Here is a 20713-nt window from a genome sequence, read left to right on the forward strand (position 1 = left end):
AATGCTTTATTGATGATAAATAATGTATGAGCAATACTTCACAAATGATGAACAATCCAATAGTTTACAAATAATAAATTATGAATTGTGTGTAGTTTATTTTAGTCTATTTATCATGTAGTTATAATTTTTTATATTATTAAAGTGTTACCGACTCATTAGACTGGAGAAACATCATGGACTTAACCATTAGATTAAAGAGAGCACTGAGTGATTTATAGTTACTTGACATGTGGCATGATAGACCTTGGATGCACCACCCTGCTTGTTTCAGCCTTAATAAACTTCCAGACAGTTAATTTCAAGAGGCCTCTACTACAAGAAAAGTCTGCCCATTGCTTGGCTCACTATAAAAATGTCAGTGAATGAATTCAAATGGCTGTGAAGAAACACTATAAAAATTCCTAAGCCGGGGGCCTGGGGCCGTCACTAGCTTGGGTGCGATGGGGGCCCGTCTTTGTGCTGTGACACCAACCGGCTGCAGAGGTGGGAACAAAGTGTGCGCGCACACACACACACACACAACCACACCACCTCCACCACTACCACGATCAGTGACGTGTTCCGATGGAATGCGCTTTGAACTGCCACGCATATACTATACTAGCAGACCTTAACCCAGAGTAAAACACACAAATTCTTTCACACAAACACACACACACACCCTGAACAGCCCATCTCACACGACAAAGTCAAAACTAGTCATCATCGTTTTGGAGCAGCAGTCCACCTGGGACGAGAATACTGTGGGCCAATCCCTGGTTGATTTCTGCTAAATTGGTCATGCTGATGAAATGCTCTGTTGACTATAGATAAAACATAGCCAATTTTAAGGCGGGGGAATTTAATCAGCTGGTCTTACGCTGTCAATGAAAACTGAAGCATTTGCCAATTCACTAAAATTAGTCACTCTCTTCATATCAGTTAAAATTCAACTAATACCCATTAATGTGCTTATTCATCATAATCCATGACCAATCCTTACTTGTGTGGGTATACGTTTGGGAAATATTTTAATATTATTATGCAACGTCAGAGAACGTCACAAACCTGATCAAGCAACCATGCCCGCACCTATTAAAATAAGCCTATTACATGGATTTGCATTAGATTTGTGTGCCTTGGCAAAAGACACACACTGAGTCATGTCCTCTGTTGGTTTTTTCAGTCAGACCAGACCACACGACTGAAAGAGTGGGGGTCACGTCGCCAGTGAATGTGTCAGTGGGGAGACTCATGATGGCCAGTGAGATGGAGAACGCTGCTTGGTATTTGCACCACTGGGGTGGGGGTGGGGGGGGGGGGTCGTAGAACAGGGAGAGGGTGCTCTTCCCTTCACAACACCAAAGGCTAGATAACAAGGACACCCTCTCGCAATCTCCAGCAGTGGCCTGTGGCCGGTCTACGTTATGAGCTGGCCTCGGAGATCTCCGTTAACAGCCCTGAGCAGGTGGTTTGTGAATGAGTAAGATAAACGATGGCAGTGTCTCTTTCCTGTTGGGATGACTCCCCCAGCGACACCGGAAAAAAGAGTGCTGCGGGCTTCATCGTGATAAATGCATTCCAGACGCGAGGCCTCACAATAAACGCGACTCATCACTGCACTGCATGTTGGCAAATGTTTACACAGGATGTAATTAGTGTCATGGGGCAATCAAGCTGATATTAGACAGCATGATGTCAATGGATGTGGAGGGACAGGGTGGAGTGACAGAGACAGGGAGAGAGAGAGGGAGTGACAGAGACAGGGAGAGAGAGAGAGAGAGAGAGAGAGAGAGAGAGAGAGAGAGAGAGAGAGAGAGAGAGAGAGAGAGAGAGAGAGAGAGAGAGAAAGGCAGAAAGAGGAAGGAAACAAGGGAGGAAGAATGTATCACACACACACACACTTGCCCAAGGCTGTATGGAGATGTTTTGCGTCATAAACTCAGTGCTTTTAAGCATGTGGACAGTCCCGATACCATCCAAAATACTGGAAAGAGACACCAGGCCTGTTACATTCATATGAGATTGGTGTGTCATAGTTAAATTAGTTCATCCTAACCCAGGCTGGCATTGTTGCACACTTCTTGGTAGTCCAACTGAGTTATTGAGTTCATCTGCCCCAAAGAGTGTGGCACAGAATAGAAAGTGTAACCCAGATTAGAGATTACATTAGCACAAGCCACTCCAACCTGATTGCCAACTGATTCTGTGTCTGTGTAATCTGTCCATTCTTGAGTCACTGTTGACTCATTTTAGGTTTGAGTCACTCTGCAGTGCAATCCACTGTAATTCCATCCGATCTGAACCATCACCACTGATTCACAGATCCAGTGGGACAGAAACCTGAGGCCAGTCATGCCAGTTTAAGGACCTGTCGAACAGCAGCCTCATCATGTTAGACTGGGGGTTGGGGGGTTGGGGTCAAGCTGAACCTCCTGACTCCTTTGTAAACAAAGCTGCTACAGGGCTACTGTACGCTGCTGACACTGGAAGCCGTATCTGTTCCCTAAGGGAGAATGACAAGGCAAGATGGCATAGGATCTTTCACTACACCAGAGGGACCGTGTATGTGCGTGTGTGTGGGTGGACACAGTGGAGGACAGAGGAGTTCAGAGGGCATTGCCAGTAATGCCCCAATCCATCCCTCGGTCTGACGGCTTGGCCCCTGGGAACAGTTGTCCGGATGAGGCAGGGGAGAAAGGTTATTGAAGGTGGTGGATGAAAAGGGGGAAAAAACCTGCACTGTCACAATGTGGTGGACAGCGCACGCACGCACGCACGCACACACACACACACACACACACACACACACACACACACACGCTCTCGCACGCACGCACGCACGCACGCACACACACACTCACACACACACACACACACACACAGTGGCTCACTCATTACAAAAAAGCCAAAACTCATGCCGCGCTCTCTCCGTAGCCTGCAGCTCTGTGCGAAACAAAAGCGCCAGCCTGCCACTCCTGCTAGGGGATTACAGCACACTACATCTCCAAAGCATGTTTATAGCCTAGTGTGTGTGTGTGTGTGTGTGTGTGTGTGTTTGTTTGTGACTTTGCCGGCAGGGAGTGAGTGGAGAGAAGGGGGTCTGACCATTTGGGTGAAGTCAGGCGCTCATGGACTAACACGAGGCTGTGTGTGTGTGTGCGTGCATGCATGTTTGTGTGTGTATGTTTGTTTTTGTTTCTGTAGTTCAGAAAGCTTTCAGCAAGCTCAGGGGGAAATTACAGTAAGAGAAGCGATGTTACATTATGCACACAGCTAAGAGGACCAACTGTACTTACCCACTGTAAATACAGAGTCTGATATTACTCTTCAGAAAATGAAAGTCTTTTCACCAGGTGGAAGAGTCTAGTTTTCCTTTGTGGCTAGGACATGAGAGAGCCAGTCCGGCTTGGGCAGTTTGCTTGCTGGTTTCGCTTCAAACTGCTGGCCGTGTAACAAATCTGTCAATGTTTAACTTCAGCTCAGTGCTCTTGATTTGTAAATAAGCCAAGACCTTCTGCTGCACATTCCTATAGCCTGAGTCCATCTATGTAGAGTCCAAACCAGTTTAGTGAAAGTGGTTGGTCATGTTCCTACTGCATTGCTGAATGAAGTCTGTTCCATTCATTAAAACTGCTGCACCATTGATTAGGAGTGCGACCCAGCATAGGTCCATCATCAATCAGCAGTAACATCTTTTTTTTTTTTTTTTTTGGCCCACCACCACCCCCCCCCCCTCTTCGGAGGACAACTTTATTTTTAATTAAGTAATATATTTTTTTAAATGCAAATACAATTTGTCCTACCTCAACCATTTATGTGACCCTGGAATCATATAGCACCACGTGAAGTGAAACATCAAACACATGAAACGCAACAAGGTAACAGATAGACAAGTGAGACGGAGAGACAGACAGATAGACAGACAAACAGACAGACAGACAGACACGCAGACAGACAGTGGGACAGGACGATGACAGAACTGACAGGACGGGACTCAGTTCTTTGTAATTGAGTAAAAAAGGTCTGTGAGTGGTCATGATCGGGTTATGGGAAAGGGCTTTGGTAACATCTCTTAAAGTTGAAATAACCACAACACTAAAACAAAGATAACATGCAACCCCCCTCCCTTTACTCCACTGGTGCTTCTTATGAAACAATGTTAAATCACACATCTCTTTCTGAGAGTAGGCACAAAGTGAGGGGGCAGTGAATAATGTGTAGGTTGTGTTGAAAAGCTCATTGTATGGAGTAGAACCGTCCTAAAAATAACCAATGCGTTTCTGACGTCTCTGCTTTACGTGCAAGGCACCCAGCTCTCACCCACCCTCAGTTACAAGGCCAGCTCATTGTTGAGAAAAGGTCAGTTTAAAGATGGCACTGCGGGGGAGGTTGACCGTTGGGCGTTAACTGAGTTATGTTTTTGCCACACCCAGGAAGTTATGAAGTCAGCTAATCAAATCAACCAAGGACTGACCGTCGAGAGCACTTACAGAACGAAAGCTGTCTGAAGAAAGAGTGCCCGTTGAAACTAGGGAAGCGAGAGAGCTTTGTCCGAGCCATTCAGCCCACACAAATAACTTTGGCTTCATATGGAAATTACCGGGCCGGTTTCGCTCTCGGACGAAAAAAGCTGAGGGAGTGGAGATGGGAACTCATGTATACTTCTCAGTTCTCACATTCACATCACGATGCTGTCCAGCAATGCTTACTAGAGGCCAGACCAAACACAGTCTTTCATTCAATCAATGGATGAGAGGATGAAAGGGAGTGACTGAGAGAAAGAGAGAGAGAGATTAATTTGGCACAAATAAATGATTAGTAAGAGTGTGGGCTAGTGTGGCCCATGTCAGAGCTTGAGTCTGAAGAATGGGTCTTTCCGAAGGCTTGCAAAGGTCTCTGGTTGGAGAACTCATTGTGAAAAATCATCAGAACATAGTCCATGACCAAGCCCAACTTTTTTTCAGCCTGCATGCCTTCCACAACACCTAGTGCCTCCTCCATGTGGGGAAAAACACTTTCTTCTTTTGACAGACAAGGGTTCAACAGCAAAACAGCATGTGTCCAGCCAGGACTCAACACTAGGATAAAAAAAGATGGATAAAAAAAAAAAAAGCGAGTAAAAAAAAACAAAACATGGCTTGGTTGCCTCCTGATACAACGCTGTGTAACAATCGCCTGTGGACACATTCAGCCGGTTGCATAATGGGACCTTCAAGTTCAATTAAATGTGACAGCGAGCCGAGACCCGGCAAGGAAGCAAGCCGCTTAGGCCAGGACGCGAGGCAGACCAGGGCAATGGCTCTGTTCCACATCAGATCCCACAGCCCTTCTGTCTGGTCATGGGAATGGGACCCCTCTCAAAGGAGAGAGGAGCCGATAGACTAACAGGATAGGAAAGTTCACAGAGGACAGACAGTGCTGCTCTTAGTTTCGAGGAGTTGGATGTTACACAGACTGAGTTTCAGTGTTAAAGGGTCAGAGACCTAGGACAGTTCAAGCACATACAACACTCACTTCACCTGAATAAGTGATTCTCAAATACATGAGGCCATAAAAAAGGTTGTGCCGCCTTGACTGGCGCTGACAGGGACATGTTCAGTGTGAACTTGTTCTTGGCAGCAATTATTCTCGTGCCATGTCAAGGAAATCAATATCCTATGAGTATCATTGACCATCCCTTGAAATGTCATGCAAGAACTTGAGTTGCTGTAAATGATAGTCTACAGTTCTACTTTTAAGTCCAAATGGAGGTGGAAGGGGGAAAAGGTTCAGAGGTCACATTCCCCTCTACCCACTGTTTAACTTCACATAACAGATTGGGCAAACTAAACGGAGCAACTTCTGGAATGATCCACAGCTTAACAACAATATGGAATCAGTAAGTTTAACCCGTCTGCTCGGATCACCCTGTCAAGTTGCTCATAAACGTTTTGCTTGTACGCTGAGGCCATGGCATGGGGAAAACAGCATCACCCAGGAGAGAATAAATATCCACTGTATGGAGGTGAGCAGCAAGAACACAACATCAGAAATATTAACGTTAGAGAACAGGCAGCATGGAGTTTTCAAATGACCAAAGTTGCGGTAGATGTGCGTGACTTTAACTTACTTGCGCCGTGAGGTAGGTCTACCGATTTCTATGTTCTGTCCAGCTTGGGATCAAGACTGCGTATTCGTAAAAACATTTACTTTACAACGCCAGACGTTCATTTTCCTACATTGCATGTGGAAACGACGGAGGGAACCGTAACCTCATTACGCTCATACTACTTAGCCTAACCCGTATAAAACACTGCGACTCTGTAACCTATGTGCTACAAGTCGTAACGTTATCAGGTTCAGAGGATGGCGTAGTTCATAAGGTAACATTCAAGAGAAAGTTCTTCGGTAAATTGCAACTGCTTCACAATATCCCACTTCAAAAATGTTTTAGTATGCCTAAGCACCATGCGCGTTATTCTCATGCGTAAACAATGAATGGAAATGGCGCGTAAAATCAATTCACAAGGCAACATTTTTACCTTTACTGTACGGCGTCCACGAGTTCTTGTCCCATACAGAATTCAGTCCCAATCCTCTCGACTCCCGCTTACCATCTATCTGCGCCTGTTCGGGGGACCGAGCAAATCACATCATAGCAGCCAATGGGAACACTTCCACCGCTCAGAGTATGGCTCCAATCAGATGTGAGAAGTAGGATTTAGAACCTTAGAGCACAAACAGTGAAGCGCATGTCTCTCAAGTACAGGAATAATAACAATATTAATAAAAAAAAACATAAAAATACACACGGTAAAACAGCTTCACGGTACACAGTACAACAGAGTTATATTGTTCATGAATTAAATTATGTAGATAATTATTGACAACTTTTGTCAAACTCGATATGATTGACAATGATGCCATCTTGTGGCATTACGTTGGTGTTACAACAACAAAAAGTTGGCAAAAAAGTCTAGTATCTTGTAGTCAGGGATAATATGCAAGTATTTATTGTGAACACATTAATCGTTCTGCATTCAAGCATACAACACTCAAATTTAGGTAGTAAGGGCACTATTACTGTAAATGACACATACATGTATCAAAGCCTAGAAACATGAGAGAATGACATTTGTAGTAATGAGGCGCATTTCCCTTTGCCTCAGATTAAAATCGAGTCCATGATTTCCAGCATCTTTTTAAATTCAGCAACTACCTTCACAACCAGCTCTGATATGTCTTCTGGATAGAATGAGTGTCCACGTCTCAGTCATCATTTACTAATATTGTGCCAAGACAAATTTGTTTGCTTTCACGGTGGCTCTCCACAATAGGCTTTGGGGAAAGGTAGTGGTTACAAAACTCACTCAAATACTATCTAACACTAGGAGAGTGTTAGCTGACTTACATTCAGCTGAAGGGCAGAGTAGAGTGCAGAATGTAATGATTTAAAGAGACTAGAGAGAGTGAACAGTCCATATGCTCAGTGATTGCACAGGCAGAGTGTAAGGCAACTATGTTTTCACAAAGAAAAATTCCTTTTTTGCCAAAAGGTTCATGTTCAAGTGCTTTGTCTTTGTAAATATGGCTTTTGTTGGTCAGCTGAAGTGAAGGGGAGAAGTCATGAGGAAGAATAAATAATAAAAGTAACAATGAAAGTGACAAAACAAAGCCCTTTACAAAACGAGTCACACTCAGTAAATCAAGTTTTCCAGTTATAAACATTATGTTGTATACTACATCTGTCACATTTCCATAACCTGATGAATGTGCATAATTGCATCTATAATAATAATATATTACAGACTTCTTCACATATTAGTGACTTACTGAAATAAACATATAACGCTATATGTCCAATTGTCTATTCCATATTATGTAACCATTATGCCACCCTTACAGTGACATCATCATACTAACAGAATCACAAAAAATACCAGTATCATATTCATAACATGATTTCTCTGATAAAGTGTCAAGTGACGTTATTACTTTTAAACAACCACATGACATACATGTCACAGGACATCCAAGTCAAATGGCTTTTTGGTAAAACTTTGTTTCGCGTCACTGATAGTGCAGCACTACAGCGTTCATTACCAGAGCCATACAACATGTCACCGAAAGTGTCATAACCTGTCATAAAAAGGTATGTCAGGTAAGGGTGTTTGACTGAGACTAACACCTTCAGAAAGCAGCTTTCACATTTCCCAAAGGGCCAGCAAAGTATTACTTAGACAGAAAACAAGCCATGGTTTCCTCATCAGGCAAGGTCAAGTCACCTTTCTCTTGAAAAAGTCCCAACTCATACATTATCAGACAAAATCAAGTCACAGAAGAAGAAGTCCCAGCTCATTAGGGAAAACAATACCTTTCCTCCTCATACACATGTAAAAAAAGTAGATTACTTACCGTCTGAAACAGTCATCTTGGTAAACAGTAGTATGACATGTCACCAATGTCAAACGTCTAATGCCATTTTACTTGGTTACCACAGATTGAAAAGTTTTTTTAGACAGCAACGACCAATGACACAACATACAAAAGTGAACAAGGTGGCTGACGGCAGTAGAGGTTTCCTTAAATAATATTCAACGTAAAGTGATTCCTTTTCAAGTAGTGAGAGGTCCGTTTAGATTTGCACTAGTCGCTAGAACAGGTCACACCAAAGTGCTAGTGAATAACAGCTGAACGAGCATGACACACAGCACCACAGATAGGGTTTTACGCTGTACGAAAGTCCTGCATACTGGTCAACGCTGTTCACACTCTTTACCATCACATGTGAAGAACACAAAATGTTGAACGTTGACATGTGGTTAACATGTAGTTAACATGTAGTTAACATCTGTTGCAGCACATGTGATGCACCATGGCACGTGCCATGGTCTGATGTCCCTAGCATTTGTTCCTTCTGGTAATGTTCACTCCTATGCCAAATGATGGTAGCTGACCTCCCTAAATGAGCCAGGGTCAGCTAAAGGCATCTTCCTCTTATATAGGGAGTCTTTCCTTCACTGAACTGGCCTACACTAATGGGACATGCAAACTGCAACATGCAGTGCATTCGAGTCTACATAAGGGGAGGTGTGAATCCAAACACATCTCAATGCAATGTTTTGCATGTTGTGCATGTAGGGGGGGAGGGGGGATCTCAGCAGAGCTAAATGACCCTGGGTTTGTTTTGATGGGTCAATTGAACCTTCAACGACTTGAACTGATGGCACTTCCATTTGAGTCCAGGGTATTTTTGAGTGACCAAAGAGGGCAGAGGGGATATATAAAAAAAAAAAAAAAAAATCAGAAAACAACACACGGACAATGTCACTGTTGCTTTGCTCTCTCAACACCACAGATGTGCAAATCGCACTGCAGTCTTCGTTTTCAGAGTGAGCGAAAGACAAGCTGTGTGTGTGTGTGTGTGTGTGTGTGTGTGTGTGTGTGTGTGTGTCTGTTTGTGCATATTTTGTTTTTGTCAGGCGGTTCCTCTCCACCTCACAGGCCGTCCGCGGACTCGATTCCCTTCAGCACGTCGTAGAGTTCTTTGGGCAGGATGACGTAGCTCTCGCCGCCCAGAGCCAGGTCCTTCACCTGCTTCTGGAGGTCGCCGACCGTCTTGAGCCGCTGCAGCTGCCGCTCCTGCCGCCGACAGCGCTGCTGGACGGTCTTCAGCTTCTTGCGCAGGCGCTCCACCTGCTCCTCCAGTTGCTCGATGCGCCGCTTCTGCTGCAGCGAGTCCTCCACCGTGTAGTTGTGGTCGCAGGAGACCGACGCGCTGGACTGCAGGCCCTCCAGGCCCTCGGGCGACTCGTCCTCCTCCTGGCTGCTCTCCGCCGCCGCTACGGTGACCGGTCCCAGGGGCCCGGCGGGTATGGCTCCAGGGTCGCCGGGAGGGGGCTGGGTGGCGAGTGACTGCACCTCCTCTGCCTCGGGTGAGGGGAAGGACAGGGAGAGGTCCACCTGTGCAGGGTACGTCTGCTGCAGCAACTCCCCCTGAGGAAGGAAGACTGACCGTGAGTGGCAGCACCTTCTGACAGGCAGTAGGTCTGTGTCAGAGAGGAACTGCTCTTTGTGTACAGCTGTCCAATCCTAACAGCACCTGGTCTAGGATCTGACATGCCCCTGATCTGGTGGATTTGAATCTGATCTGGGCCAGATACCTTCCATAAACAGCCTCTAGAAGTTCAGGAAATTGGAGGTAGCACAAACTAATTAGGGTGGGTGTAGGGCATTGATGTTGTTATTACCTTAACCTGTAGTTTACTAAAACTGAAGAGAGATGGTACAGCATTCTCTTTCAGCACGCGGTTGTTACACTCGCGTTTGAAGCAGTCCTTGGTGAAGTGCTGGGAGCAGATGTTGCTGTATTTTGTGGGTTTGAAGTTGTGCCTTCTCATCGCTGCTACCCATTTTCCACAAACATCTGGCCTTGCGAGCGGGAATCTATGCATGCAGATTTTAGAAAGACAATACAGAACTGAATGTGAGAGAAAAATAGCAGTTTGTTATACCACACTGCTATTAAAGTCATAGTGTTGCTGGCATTTTAGAATTGATGCATTGAATGTATTTGTTCCGTGATCTTATTAGACCATAAAACACCTTGCTGAACGTTAGTGTACAGACACATAATCAACAGATTTCCGATGGAATATAAAAATGATTAACCCATGACGTTAGCCTAACACCTAAAAGAAACTATAATAATATGTCGGTTGTGCATATCCAGTAAACCAAAAGTGATCGAGACATTTCGGGGGCTAGAGTAAAAAAGAAAACCACAAAGACATTTTGTCACAATAACTGACTGTCACATGCATGGCTCAGACTCAAAAGTTAAGCTGACCACATGGTTTGTTAAATTGCGAGGGCATGGTAGAAAGATCACAGCAACTGTTAGCAGGAGCGAGGTATAGCAAACCATCAGCAAGTGACCATGGAGTTGGACTTACTTGTGGAAAGAGATATTTTTGTCTTTGTGGTATCTATTTTTACATCCATACGCTGAACAAGACTGAACCATTATTTCTATCGCGTTGCTACCGATAATGACAACCTTAGATAACGATATCGTTTTACTGTCAGACGTTTATTTACTTGTCCTCCAGTGAAGAAGTGCCATCCAGTTTCCAAAATGGCTGAAATGGCTTCGATTGAAATCACATGACCATCTTTCTGAGCCCCGATTGGCGCATTAGGGTGATTTCCACATAACGTGACATGCTGTCGGGATGTAAATAAAAATAAACTAACCTCAAGAGGAGAAAGTTGCTACTACTTTCATCTTTTCTGCAGCAGCCAATGAGTAGCAACAATCAGTAAACTGCTGTCGTCCTCTTGTTAGCTACAGGTAAATAATTGGTCTTTCCATGAAGAATTCAAAGTAACGACATCGGCTGTCATTGGGGGGAAACACGTGGAATCGAATTGAGAGCCTATCTACCAGAGCCCATTCTCTGAGCCTAGGCTACGCTACAGGTTGAGGTCGGTCAGTGGAGTTTCTGGGTTTGTGATGCTTTGTAGGCCACAGTATGTTGTCCCACCTGCTGATGGGTTTACGTGTTCGAACAGAGACCATTCAACGTGAAATTGTTTGAGATTTCAAGAAAACAGAACAGTTTACATGGCCCTAGTGGGTGTTCAAACATTCAAGAATGTAAAAGTTGCCACAGGCAGTGCTGATAGTAGGCTAGGCTAGAAGACAGAATCGAATAAAGGGAGAATGGACTTGCAAGTGATTTGTTGATTCCTGTTGTGGGATCTACATGTTTGAACATGAACCATCAAACAGGAAACATGATTTGAATTTTCACATATGAATTGAGACTTTATTCAGAATTCAGACCTGATCGCGCTGACACGCCGTTAAAGAAAAGCTTAGGCTAATCGTCCAACTCATGCATCAAGCGTCAGGTACAAGCCTAATCCTAATAAAGGATTTTATCAGAGTGCCACTAATATAATGACAGTGTTGCCCCGACTAACCGAAACAGCGTCAAAAAAGTAAAACACGTGAAGCTGAAGAGCTCATTAGGCCAGTTGATTGCTGCATTACAACGTTTATCCACAGAGGGGCAGTACGACATCAAAAACAGAACCTCAGGTCTTACGGCTCTGAAAAAATAAACTTTTGTGTCTGCAAGTTAAATGTGGGATCACACATGCCTGCAGTTACGCAAGCCCGTAATTCAATTTGATGATCATTGGTAAACTGTATTCATTATTTTGCTTTGGTTCGTAACATGGTCGTTATTATAAGAAAACATTTGTTTCCCAAGTTTTCACCCACCCGTCTCTTTCAAGGCAGGCTGTAGTAGGCTATAACATAAACTATGGCAGTCCTAGTCTAGCCTACTTAAAGGTTCATTTACTTGTGTTTGAAACATTTGTACCATTTGCTACCAAGCTTGCTTTAATAAGAAAAACATGGTATGGTTATGAGAACAACCAGAACAAAGTCATTTGCTTTTGACACTTCAAGAAAGATTTATTTAAATCTCATCTGTTAATAGCCCACCAAACTGCTTACAATCCCTGCAATTTACAAATTACTACAGGAAGGGAAGGATTAACATCTTAGTAAGCTATTTCAGTGTAGCCTATCATGTTCATTTGCATTTCTCTGTTGACATATCATTACTGTAAAATCCACCTACACCAGGAATTACCTAGGTCTCACAAAGTCGCCCAGCTTTGTGAAAATGTCTAATAATTACTCATGTTGGTGTCACCTTGGGTCATTGTAGGGGTGTTTTTTCCCTTTCATTTTCCAGTTATATGTTTACAGCACATTTATAAAATTCATAGAGGACACACATGCAGTTTACATTTTTTACTAGAATTTTTCTTCGCCCACGAGGTTACATCAACTGAAATTTATAAACAAATTATATTTCCTGGCTTGGATTCTTTAGTCTTGAAGGTGAAGGAACCTTGTGTGTGTGTGTGTGTGTGTGTGTGTGTGTGTGTGTGTGTGTGTGCATACACACACGTCACTGTTAAATGAGGGAGGGACAGGGGAGAGACTTCTAGGTGATGTTGTGTGACAGAGTTGTGTGAGGATGCTCTTAATGAATGAGTACAGACTAGCAAAAGAGGAAGCACAACGGCCTTAGCCACTCTTGTTCTTCCCCTGGAGAGCCCTCTGATGCGTACCCACTCCTTTTAATAGTAGTTTCCAGGGAATGAGGGCTTGACTGAGAGGAATCTGGGTGTTTTCGTGCCTAATCTTGCACAACATGAATTGAGCAAAAATGAAAAAGCTGTGGTTTTTCCTGTTCAAAATCACTTGCATCATCTGCGTCAATTGTGTTAGCTCAGACGACAGCTCTGTTCATTTACTCAACATCTAACAAGGACTTGTGAAGAAGTCTTCGAGTGATGCTCCCTAGCTGACTTGTAATAGCAACGATGACTGTTATCCTCTTGCTGTGACACAGTTGTTCACTCAACTGCTTATTCACTTTTTCTCCGAAAATCTGCAGCCTATTCATGCTCTCATTTCTTTCCCTGTTATTTTTCATTTAAATATGTGCTCTCTGCTGTCCTGTAGTCATTCACATACTCATCTGTCAACCCTTTCAATTCCACCCTGTTTTCTCACTCTGTTCTGCCCCAGGTCTGTGTATGACTGTGCTCAGCAACTCGGCATAGCAGAGACACATCTCTCCCTGATATTAGATAGCAGCTGAGTTCAGAAGGCATGTGGTTCTCTTCTGGGCCACATCGGGCTCAGCTACGGCTCAGCTACGGCTACAGTCGGCCAGTGCAGTCATTGATAAGTACGAACAGATCTCTACGGAGATAAGAACAAACTGTTCATTCACAGACCACTGTGGCCATGGTGTGTACACCCGAAACCCATGTCCCCATGTTTCTGAAAAGCATGTTTTGAGCTGTCATTCTAGAAATGTGTTGTGATGCATGATGCATTGGTGCTAGGAACTTTTCGTTTGTTGCAGAATTCTCTCTTGTGAAGGAGATATGGTATAATATGTAAGAAATGTACAATTGTGTAGTAGAAGAAAAAGGCAAAAAGGCAGAAAGCATTATTTTCCAAATTTTCAAAGGATTATATTTAGCGTGCATGGAAAATAATACTATACTTATGAGTTTGCCCAAATTAAAAATAGGGTTTGTTTGGATTGTAGAACTCTCCTTGCGTTCTGATTTCTATTTTCCAAATGTTCCTGCTCATGTGTTGAAATCACATCAAGGGAATGCATGGTAACCAAGAATTAACAAAAGCCAGGTGATGGCAGAAATGTATAAAATTGAACGTAATAAATCATTTTTTCTTACGGAGGGCCAAACCAACATAGCTGAGCAAAATAATAGGTGAAGACAAACAGAGAATTGTCTTAATATGGATGTCTTTCATATTGTAAGTTAGAGGTTCAAATGTAAAAAAGCATTGTGTACTGTATGCATTGTTATCAATGGCCTCGTGAAGAGCCTCTTAGACAGGACCATTTAGTTGTGCTCTTATCCCACTATTCTGTTCTTTCATGTATAAAGAATTTTATTCAAGGTTTTACCCTTATTTATACAAGCCTAATTAATCGTGATTGTTTAAACACACGCACACACATAGACACACACACATACACACAAACAGAGGGTACCCAGAAGCAGAGCTCTCAAACGCAGCAGAAGTGAGAATATATCTGCATAGAGTAAGGAAGGAAGAGAAGCCGGGAGGAGAGGCACGCTCACCCCCCCACTCCTCCTCTGCTTTGCTTCTGCCTGGGCTCGGCTGGCTTCCTGGCTGCAGCCCTCTCCATTCGCTGGTGGTGAAACACCAGTTCATTTGCATTCCACAAATCCAGACGCACAAGAATATGCAGTAATGAGCATTTCCTACACAGTCATGCCTATTCTGTGCAGCAGGGCCGCCGGCGAGTTTGCGGCACATTTAAGGCTGGCAAGGATTTTAAAGCCCACTTAATTTGATTAGCTGCAACACCCCACAAGCTTCCAGGCACACACTTTTCAAATTAAAATAAAAGAGCAGTTTTTAAAGTTTATTTTTACAGGAACACAAAATGTTTGTTTTCAAAGTGGCCAAAAAAAACACCCCTTTCTTTCTCTTCTTCAGTGATGAACATATTACAAAATGTATTTCAACTGTACAGGTGTAACAAATACTGTACAGTCTTTTCTACCTCCTCCATATTTACCCGGGATGAGGAACTAGACTGATAATTGCTGCTTTTATCCCTCCTTGCTGGTTTGTCTGTTCTTGTTTGCCACAATGGGTGGCAATCATGGTATAAAAATATATGTTGCAAAGGACCTTTGGGTTTCTCTTAGGTCATAATTTCGCCGGCTTTCCATGCAAGTCAAACCAGAGAAATACCTCTGTCATGTGACCACCTCTTTTAGGTGGGATTGTCAGATGGAAAAAAGAGTGTGGCCTTTCATTTCAGCACAGCCCTACTATGTTGTAAACAGCCACTGGTGAACGGGTTTGTCTGGGGCTTCTGTGCTCTGGTCAGGGAATTGTGTCCTGTTTGTGTTCATAGCAACAGCTAATGCCAAAGCATGGAGTAAGAGCTAGAGTCACCTGTATTGGACCGCAGCAAAGGCAGTGATTAAATGTAGTTGTTCAGTTGGATTTGACTGCCATAAGGCAACTTGATGGGAAACAAGGAAAAAACTGAAATTTAGATTTTAAGGAACACCACCCCTTTATTTTGCCCGTTTTTCCATATAAACAATTCCACTCGTTGATGAGTCTTTGTCTGGCTGATATATTAGGAATTGAATGACTAATAGCCAACGGGGGGACCTTGGGATTTTTCCATTCATCCTCCTGATTTGTTGTCTATTTAACGTTTCCTCTTCCCCGTGGCATTCTGGACCATGCTTTGAGGCTTGATGTCAAACGTAAGCCTGAAAACATCACAATATCATTGTAGGGAGGGGGGTAAAAAGTGCAGTAATAAGCCAAATGGCTCCTCTTAATAACTACACCCACAGCTCGTCCGCCCAAGCAGCAGAGGTATGCCTTGGCTTGGCGGGAGTTTCCCATGGTGCTCTGGATCGACTCGTAACCCCCTGGCACAGAGCGTACGCCAGGCACTGGCGTAAGGGAGGGGAGCGATGGTGGGTGTCAGGGGGTGTGTGTGTGTGTGTGTGTGTGTGTGTGTGCGCTGTGCGGGCCAGAGAACGCACACCCAGTCGCTCGCTTGCGCACAGAGCGCCGGGGCTGAGGCAATGAGCTCAGACGAGTCGCGGCCAAGGGGAGCTGATGTCATCGGAGCTGATAACAGCTTTCAGATGTGTTTTTGCTTGCTGTGGCCAGCACAAGGACCTCTTATTCCATTACACATTACAGAGGCATTGGCTCGGCTGCCAAATAATCGCGCAGTGATGTCACAGGCAGTGTGTGGGGTTCGGGGGACATTCTGGAACAACTGTGTGCCATGCCAACAAGTCACTAGCACAGCACTGCCGACTGTATCAGAGGCTGGAGTAAATAGCTTGGCACTGTACGTGTGTGTAACATAAGAAAAAAAAAGTCATAGTCTTCTAGCCACAGGGTGTTGAAGAATGTGGTGACTGATTTAGCTGCAGTTATATAACACTTGAATTTATTCAGTAGACATTTGTTCAATGAAAGAATATATATTTAAAGTGGAAATGCAAAGTATTCACCTTTTTCACTTAATAATTGGTAGATAACAATTGTCCTTATTTCGGTTGAATAATGGCAATTGATAATGTTTACAAGGGGATGCACATAGTCTGATAACTGACATTATATGGTTATTATAAATGTCCGTAAAATACTCTGGATATTTGATAAGAAAACTTATTTTCATTGACCGTCTCCCTTGCTGTTGCTTGAGTACATTTTGGAGTGGCGCTCTCTATCAAGGTTGGGTTACCCATGGAAACCTAGAAAATATTTGGATAAATCTGATACGTGGACTAAGCTAGCATTAAAACCGAGGCGCACGTCATGAAAGCACAACTGTCGCTTTTAAAATATGAGGTAATTTCTAAAGTCATAATTTAATCAATTCTGTAAAAATAAATATGGAGCGTAATTGAACTCCCAGACACAGAGGACTTGCATTTCAAAGCAGCATGTGGCGAAGACTAAAGCCTGATATACATGGGTCCCTTGGCTTCAAAGTGACCTGTGCCTTGTGCTTGACTTTAAGGAAATGAATTATAAACTGATGGAGAGGGAGAAGCAAGGTTGGGACCTTAGGCCAAGACCATAACTGGATCAGGATGATATAACTTTAATTAAAATATCATCACACACACACACACACACACAGACACACATGTACAAAGCCAACACATCATCGCACACACACAAAGCCAACATATCTCAGCGTGTCTGTGGGAAAATAAACATGACATGAGTAATAGTAGTAATTGATAAAGGGAACCAGGAATATTATGAGTATGCTGATATGCACTTTTGAGGAAATGCACTAGGTACTGATAGGGCCCTGCACGCGATGTGAAACAGATGTCAATACTGTAGCCCATGCCATGGAGCACAGCACAGTTATTACTAGGGCTGTGTATTGGCAAGAATCTGGTGATACGATACATATCACAACATGGGTTACGATTCGACATATTGCAATATATTTCACTGTTGTGCGAAAGGCGATATATTACGATTACGACAAGTCTCACTTTATAATGAAGACACCATCATACGCATAAAATGTAAGACAAACAATTCAGTACACTGTACATTACAGTTCTGCCACAACTCACAAACACTTTTACTTTTTGTTTAACAGCCGAGGCCCCGCACAGAGACCAGGGACCGTACATCACCTTGAAGGTGAGTTCCCAATTCTGATCCAGTAAACTTTTTTTTTGGTCAAATTCAGCAAATTACTCCTCACAGTCCTAGCTAGGGTGTGGGCCTTCAAAGAGACCCCAATGTTTGTACACTGTTCGGGCTCAGTAAATGCAAAACATATGTGAAACACAGTGGCTTGGAGTCATTAACAATCCCAGGCAATCAACATGTTTCTTCAGGGACATACTGTAGAAGAGAGGCGTGTAATTTGATTGCCTTTTAAGTTCAAATATCAACAACCTTTCACTAGCATCGTGGGCTGCATTCTTTACTCTCCTACTGTAAATGTTTAATTAGTCGACCTTGTATTGCTTATAAGTCACCCGGGGGTGGACACATATTAACAGCCCTTATGTGTTTGCTATGAAATCTCTCCACGCGTTGCTTTTGTACGGAGATGAGGCACACCAAATACAAACAATTAAGAGTTCATAAAAACCAGAGCCCACGCCGATCAGCATGACAGGAGTCTTTTGGTTCAGCGTCTATTCAGTCATTATCAGTGGACTGGGAGGCACGGCTGTCACCCACGTGCAAGATTAGGCCTTTTGGAAGCTCTGGGTTAGACAAGTAGGGCACACCCTACTTCGCCTTTGTTTGAAGGAAAATGCCAAGGAGTGCCAGGCTAAGTTGGAGTACCAGAATCATTTATTTGCAAGGCCGCTTATTGTTGTTTTTTTAAAGATGGCAACCTTTCAGTAATGAAGCCAACCTAACCAATGATTTTATGGGATTTCTGGTGATGTTTAATCATACAGGTTTCTCAGGTCCAACAAGATACTGGTTAAGCAACTTACTGTGACGAGTTGGAGGGAAGGTGGTGTTTGAATATAGCTCCAGTACAGATCAATGTAAAATAACAAGTGACAGTTTAACTTCATTTAAACTGTTTTCTTGGAAAACAATGGATTTAAAATGAGTTGAACGTTTGTCATGTTTCACATATTCGGTTTCGATTATACTCATATTCTCGGTCACACAAATATGAGTATGGGGGCCCACTGTCTTGACGTGCTACAGTAGTTGTGAATGGCCTTTATCACTTCTGATGCATAGATGGTGGGGTAAGTGTCTCTCGTGACAGGTGGTTGGAGGGGTTACGAAAAGGTTCCTGGAGACAGATACGCCGTGACACATCCCTGCTTGAGTGTGATGGTAAATAAATCAGAGCAGCGCGGACAGGGAAACAGGCGCGACCTTGATTCATCCTATCATTTCCTGCACAGGGATGCGTTTGATAATACTTTTCAGCACGACCAATCGGATTAGATCATAGATTAGAGCTACTTAGTCAGCGCCTCGGCTCGACACAAGCAGCTGTCCTTGTTGTTCAACTTGCACAGATGCCTCCAGATTTCATCAGTGCCTTATCGCCAGACCAGAAGTGCTTTGTTTTTTTTCTCACCCCCGTTGGATTGCTGAAATGACATGAAGCAACAGTGCAGCAGCCCCAGCACTGTCCCTGGCCCTGTGGTTAGCTTGGTTGTGGCTTTATTTTTAGATAGCAACAGCATCAACATCATCATCACAGCTCTCAAGGGTGGCTTGTGAATGTCGTTTTGTATCCATGGACACACCTTGTTTCAGTTTAGCAATTTCATTATGATGCCGATCAGTGTTATCTTAGGTAAACTTCTAAACTTGTGCCTGTTGTGGCCACGTGTAGATAGATTTCCTTGGCCAAGTGTTACTGCAGGAGAAAACATTCAGTCATACTCTTTTTTTTGTATATAAACAGCAATACTAAAAATACTAAGGAAGATAAATAATCCAAATCCTAGGATTTCCTACCACATTTAATGATATCAATGTGAAGATTGTATCTGTTTCAGGTACCAAGATCTAATAGTGATGTATGATGTTGGAAGCACTTCCTCATTACACGTTCTTACTGCCCTCAGCTGCATGATATGTTTTAGAACTTATTTGTGATTCTGCATGATGACATACGCGTGAAACTTTGTTTGGTGCTCAAGTATCTCCATGCTTTTTAAAAAATGTCATAATGGCATAATCTACCTATCCATATGTCTGCTCCACATATCTCTCTTTCTCTGACCCTGAGGAAGGACATTAAAATGAAATGGTATTACCAAGAAAGACATGACTAAATGGTGGTGGGGGGACTTTCAAAGGGCCATGGATGAGATATGCTTGGGTTGGCTGCTGGTTTACCTTGTGAAGTGGAGGGGACTTCAGAACTTCCTCTGAGGTCATTTCAAAAGAAATTTAAATTTTCGTTCGCCCAGTGATTCCCCTCCATGGAAGTCGGTGGATCTTGACACTGAGCTGGATGTCAATGGCAATTGTGTCATGATGATGCCTATGTGTGTGGAGGTAATTGTCCAATCTCAGGACTGATAGAAATTGTATGTCACTGACCACTGATATTATTGACACATTAATTGTTATGGTGATGTTCTTGCTTACAGCTTTAGATAGCGGTGCATGTATCAAGTCATTCCTTTTAACATTAATCAAAGTATGCATGGTTGTCGCCTTAGTGGTTCGGGAAATGTGTTATTTCACATGTAATGAACAACCTCTAATTTCAGAAATAATCTTAAAATGATGAACTACTCATCCTTATCTTATAAAGGAATTCCATTTTATCGGCATCATATCAGGCTACGAGACCTGCACTTGCCCCCTAATCTGATCATAAGAGGGCTAGGTTGATCCCACCTTAATTTCACCTGCGTGTTGCTACGGGGTCAGGTTATCTGAGCCCAGTGTAAAATAATCACTGACACCGTCGGCGAAGAGGGCAGAGGGAGGGAGAGCCGAATCTGAAACTGGAGCCGACCCAAGGCCCCTCGGCCACGAGACACACATGTCCTCCTAATCAGAACCAGCGTCGCGGGTCAAGGGCGCTGGGGTCCCTCTATGGGGAGCTCTGGAGTCCAC

General features: G+C 43.4%; 2 protein-coding genes and 1 long non-coding RNA gene across 3 annotated transcripts in view; 1 reads left to right on the forward strand and 2 right to left on the reverse strand.

Moving 5' to 3' along the window:
* LOC121680184 (MOB kinase activator 3B) overlaps positions 1 to 6619 on the reverse strand; it is a 33239-nt gene extending 26620 nt beyond the window's left edge. The window contains exon 1 of the mRNA XM_042059402.1: positions 6507 to 6619. The gene's annotated coding sequence lies outside the window, so the exon portion shown is untranslated. The remainder of the gene's footprint in view (positions 1 to 6506) is intronic.
* A 333-nt stretch (positions 6620 to 6952) lies between these two features.
* Positions 6953 to 11093, reverse strand: thap1 (THAP domain containing, apoptosis associated protein 1). Its single transcript, XM_042059383.1, has 3 exons — positions 10920 to 11093; positions 10215 to 10410; positions 6953 to 9960 (listed from the first exon to the last, which is right to left on the reverse strand). The coding sequence occupies exons 1-3, from the start codon at positions 10988 to 10990 to the stop codon at positions 9463 to 9465; spliced, it is 765 nt and encodes a 254-aa protein (XP_041915317.1). The 5' UTR covers positions 10991 to 11093; the 3' UTR covers positions 6953 to 9462.
* Positions 11094 to 11162: 69 nt separating this feature from the next.
* LOC121680167 overlaps positions 11163 to 20713 on the forward strand; it is a 23176-nt gene continuing 13625 nt past the window's right edge. The window contains exons 1-2 of the long non-coding RNA XR_006021586.1: positions 11163 to 11317; positions 17742 to 17785. This is a non-coding gene — a long non-coding RNA (uncharacterized LOC121680167). The remainder of the gene's footprint in view (positions 11318 to 17741; positions 17786 to 20713) is intronic.

This window comes from Alosa sapidissima, chromosome 13 (assembly GCF_018492685.1).
Source record: "Alosa sapidissima isolate fAloSap1 chromosome 13, fAloSap1.pri, whole genome shotgun sequence".
NCBI classification, from domain to species: domain Eukaryota; kingdom Metazoa; phylum Chordata; class Actinopteri; order Clupeiformes; family Clupeidae; genus Alosa; species Alosa sapidissima.

Bases quoted from the DNA above. Each gene is read 5' to 3' on its own strand.
- thap1 (XM_042059383.1), bottom strand. From the start codon at position 10,990: ATGGTTCAGTCTTGTTCAGCGTATGGATGTAAAAATAGATACCACAAA. The intron at 10,411-10,919 runs GTAAGTCCAACT...CTGCATGCATAG, and splicing joins AAAAATATCTCTTTCCACAA to ATTCCCGCTCGCAAGGCCAG. The intron at 9,961-10,214 runs GTAATAACAACA...TTCCTTCCTCAG, and splicing joins TTAGTAAACTACAGGTTAAG to GGGGAGTTGCTGCAGCAGAC.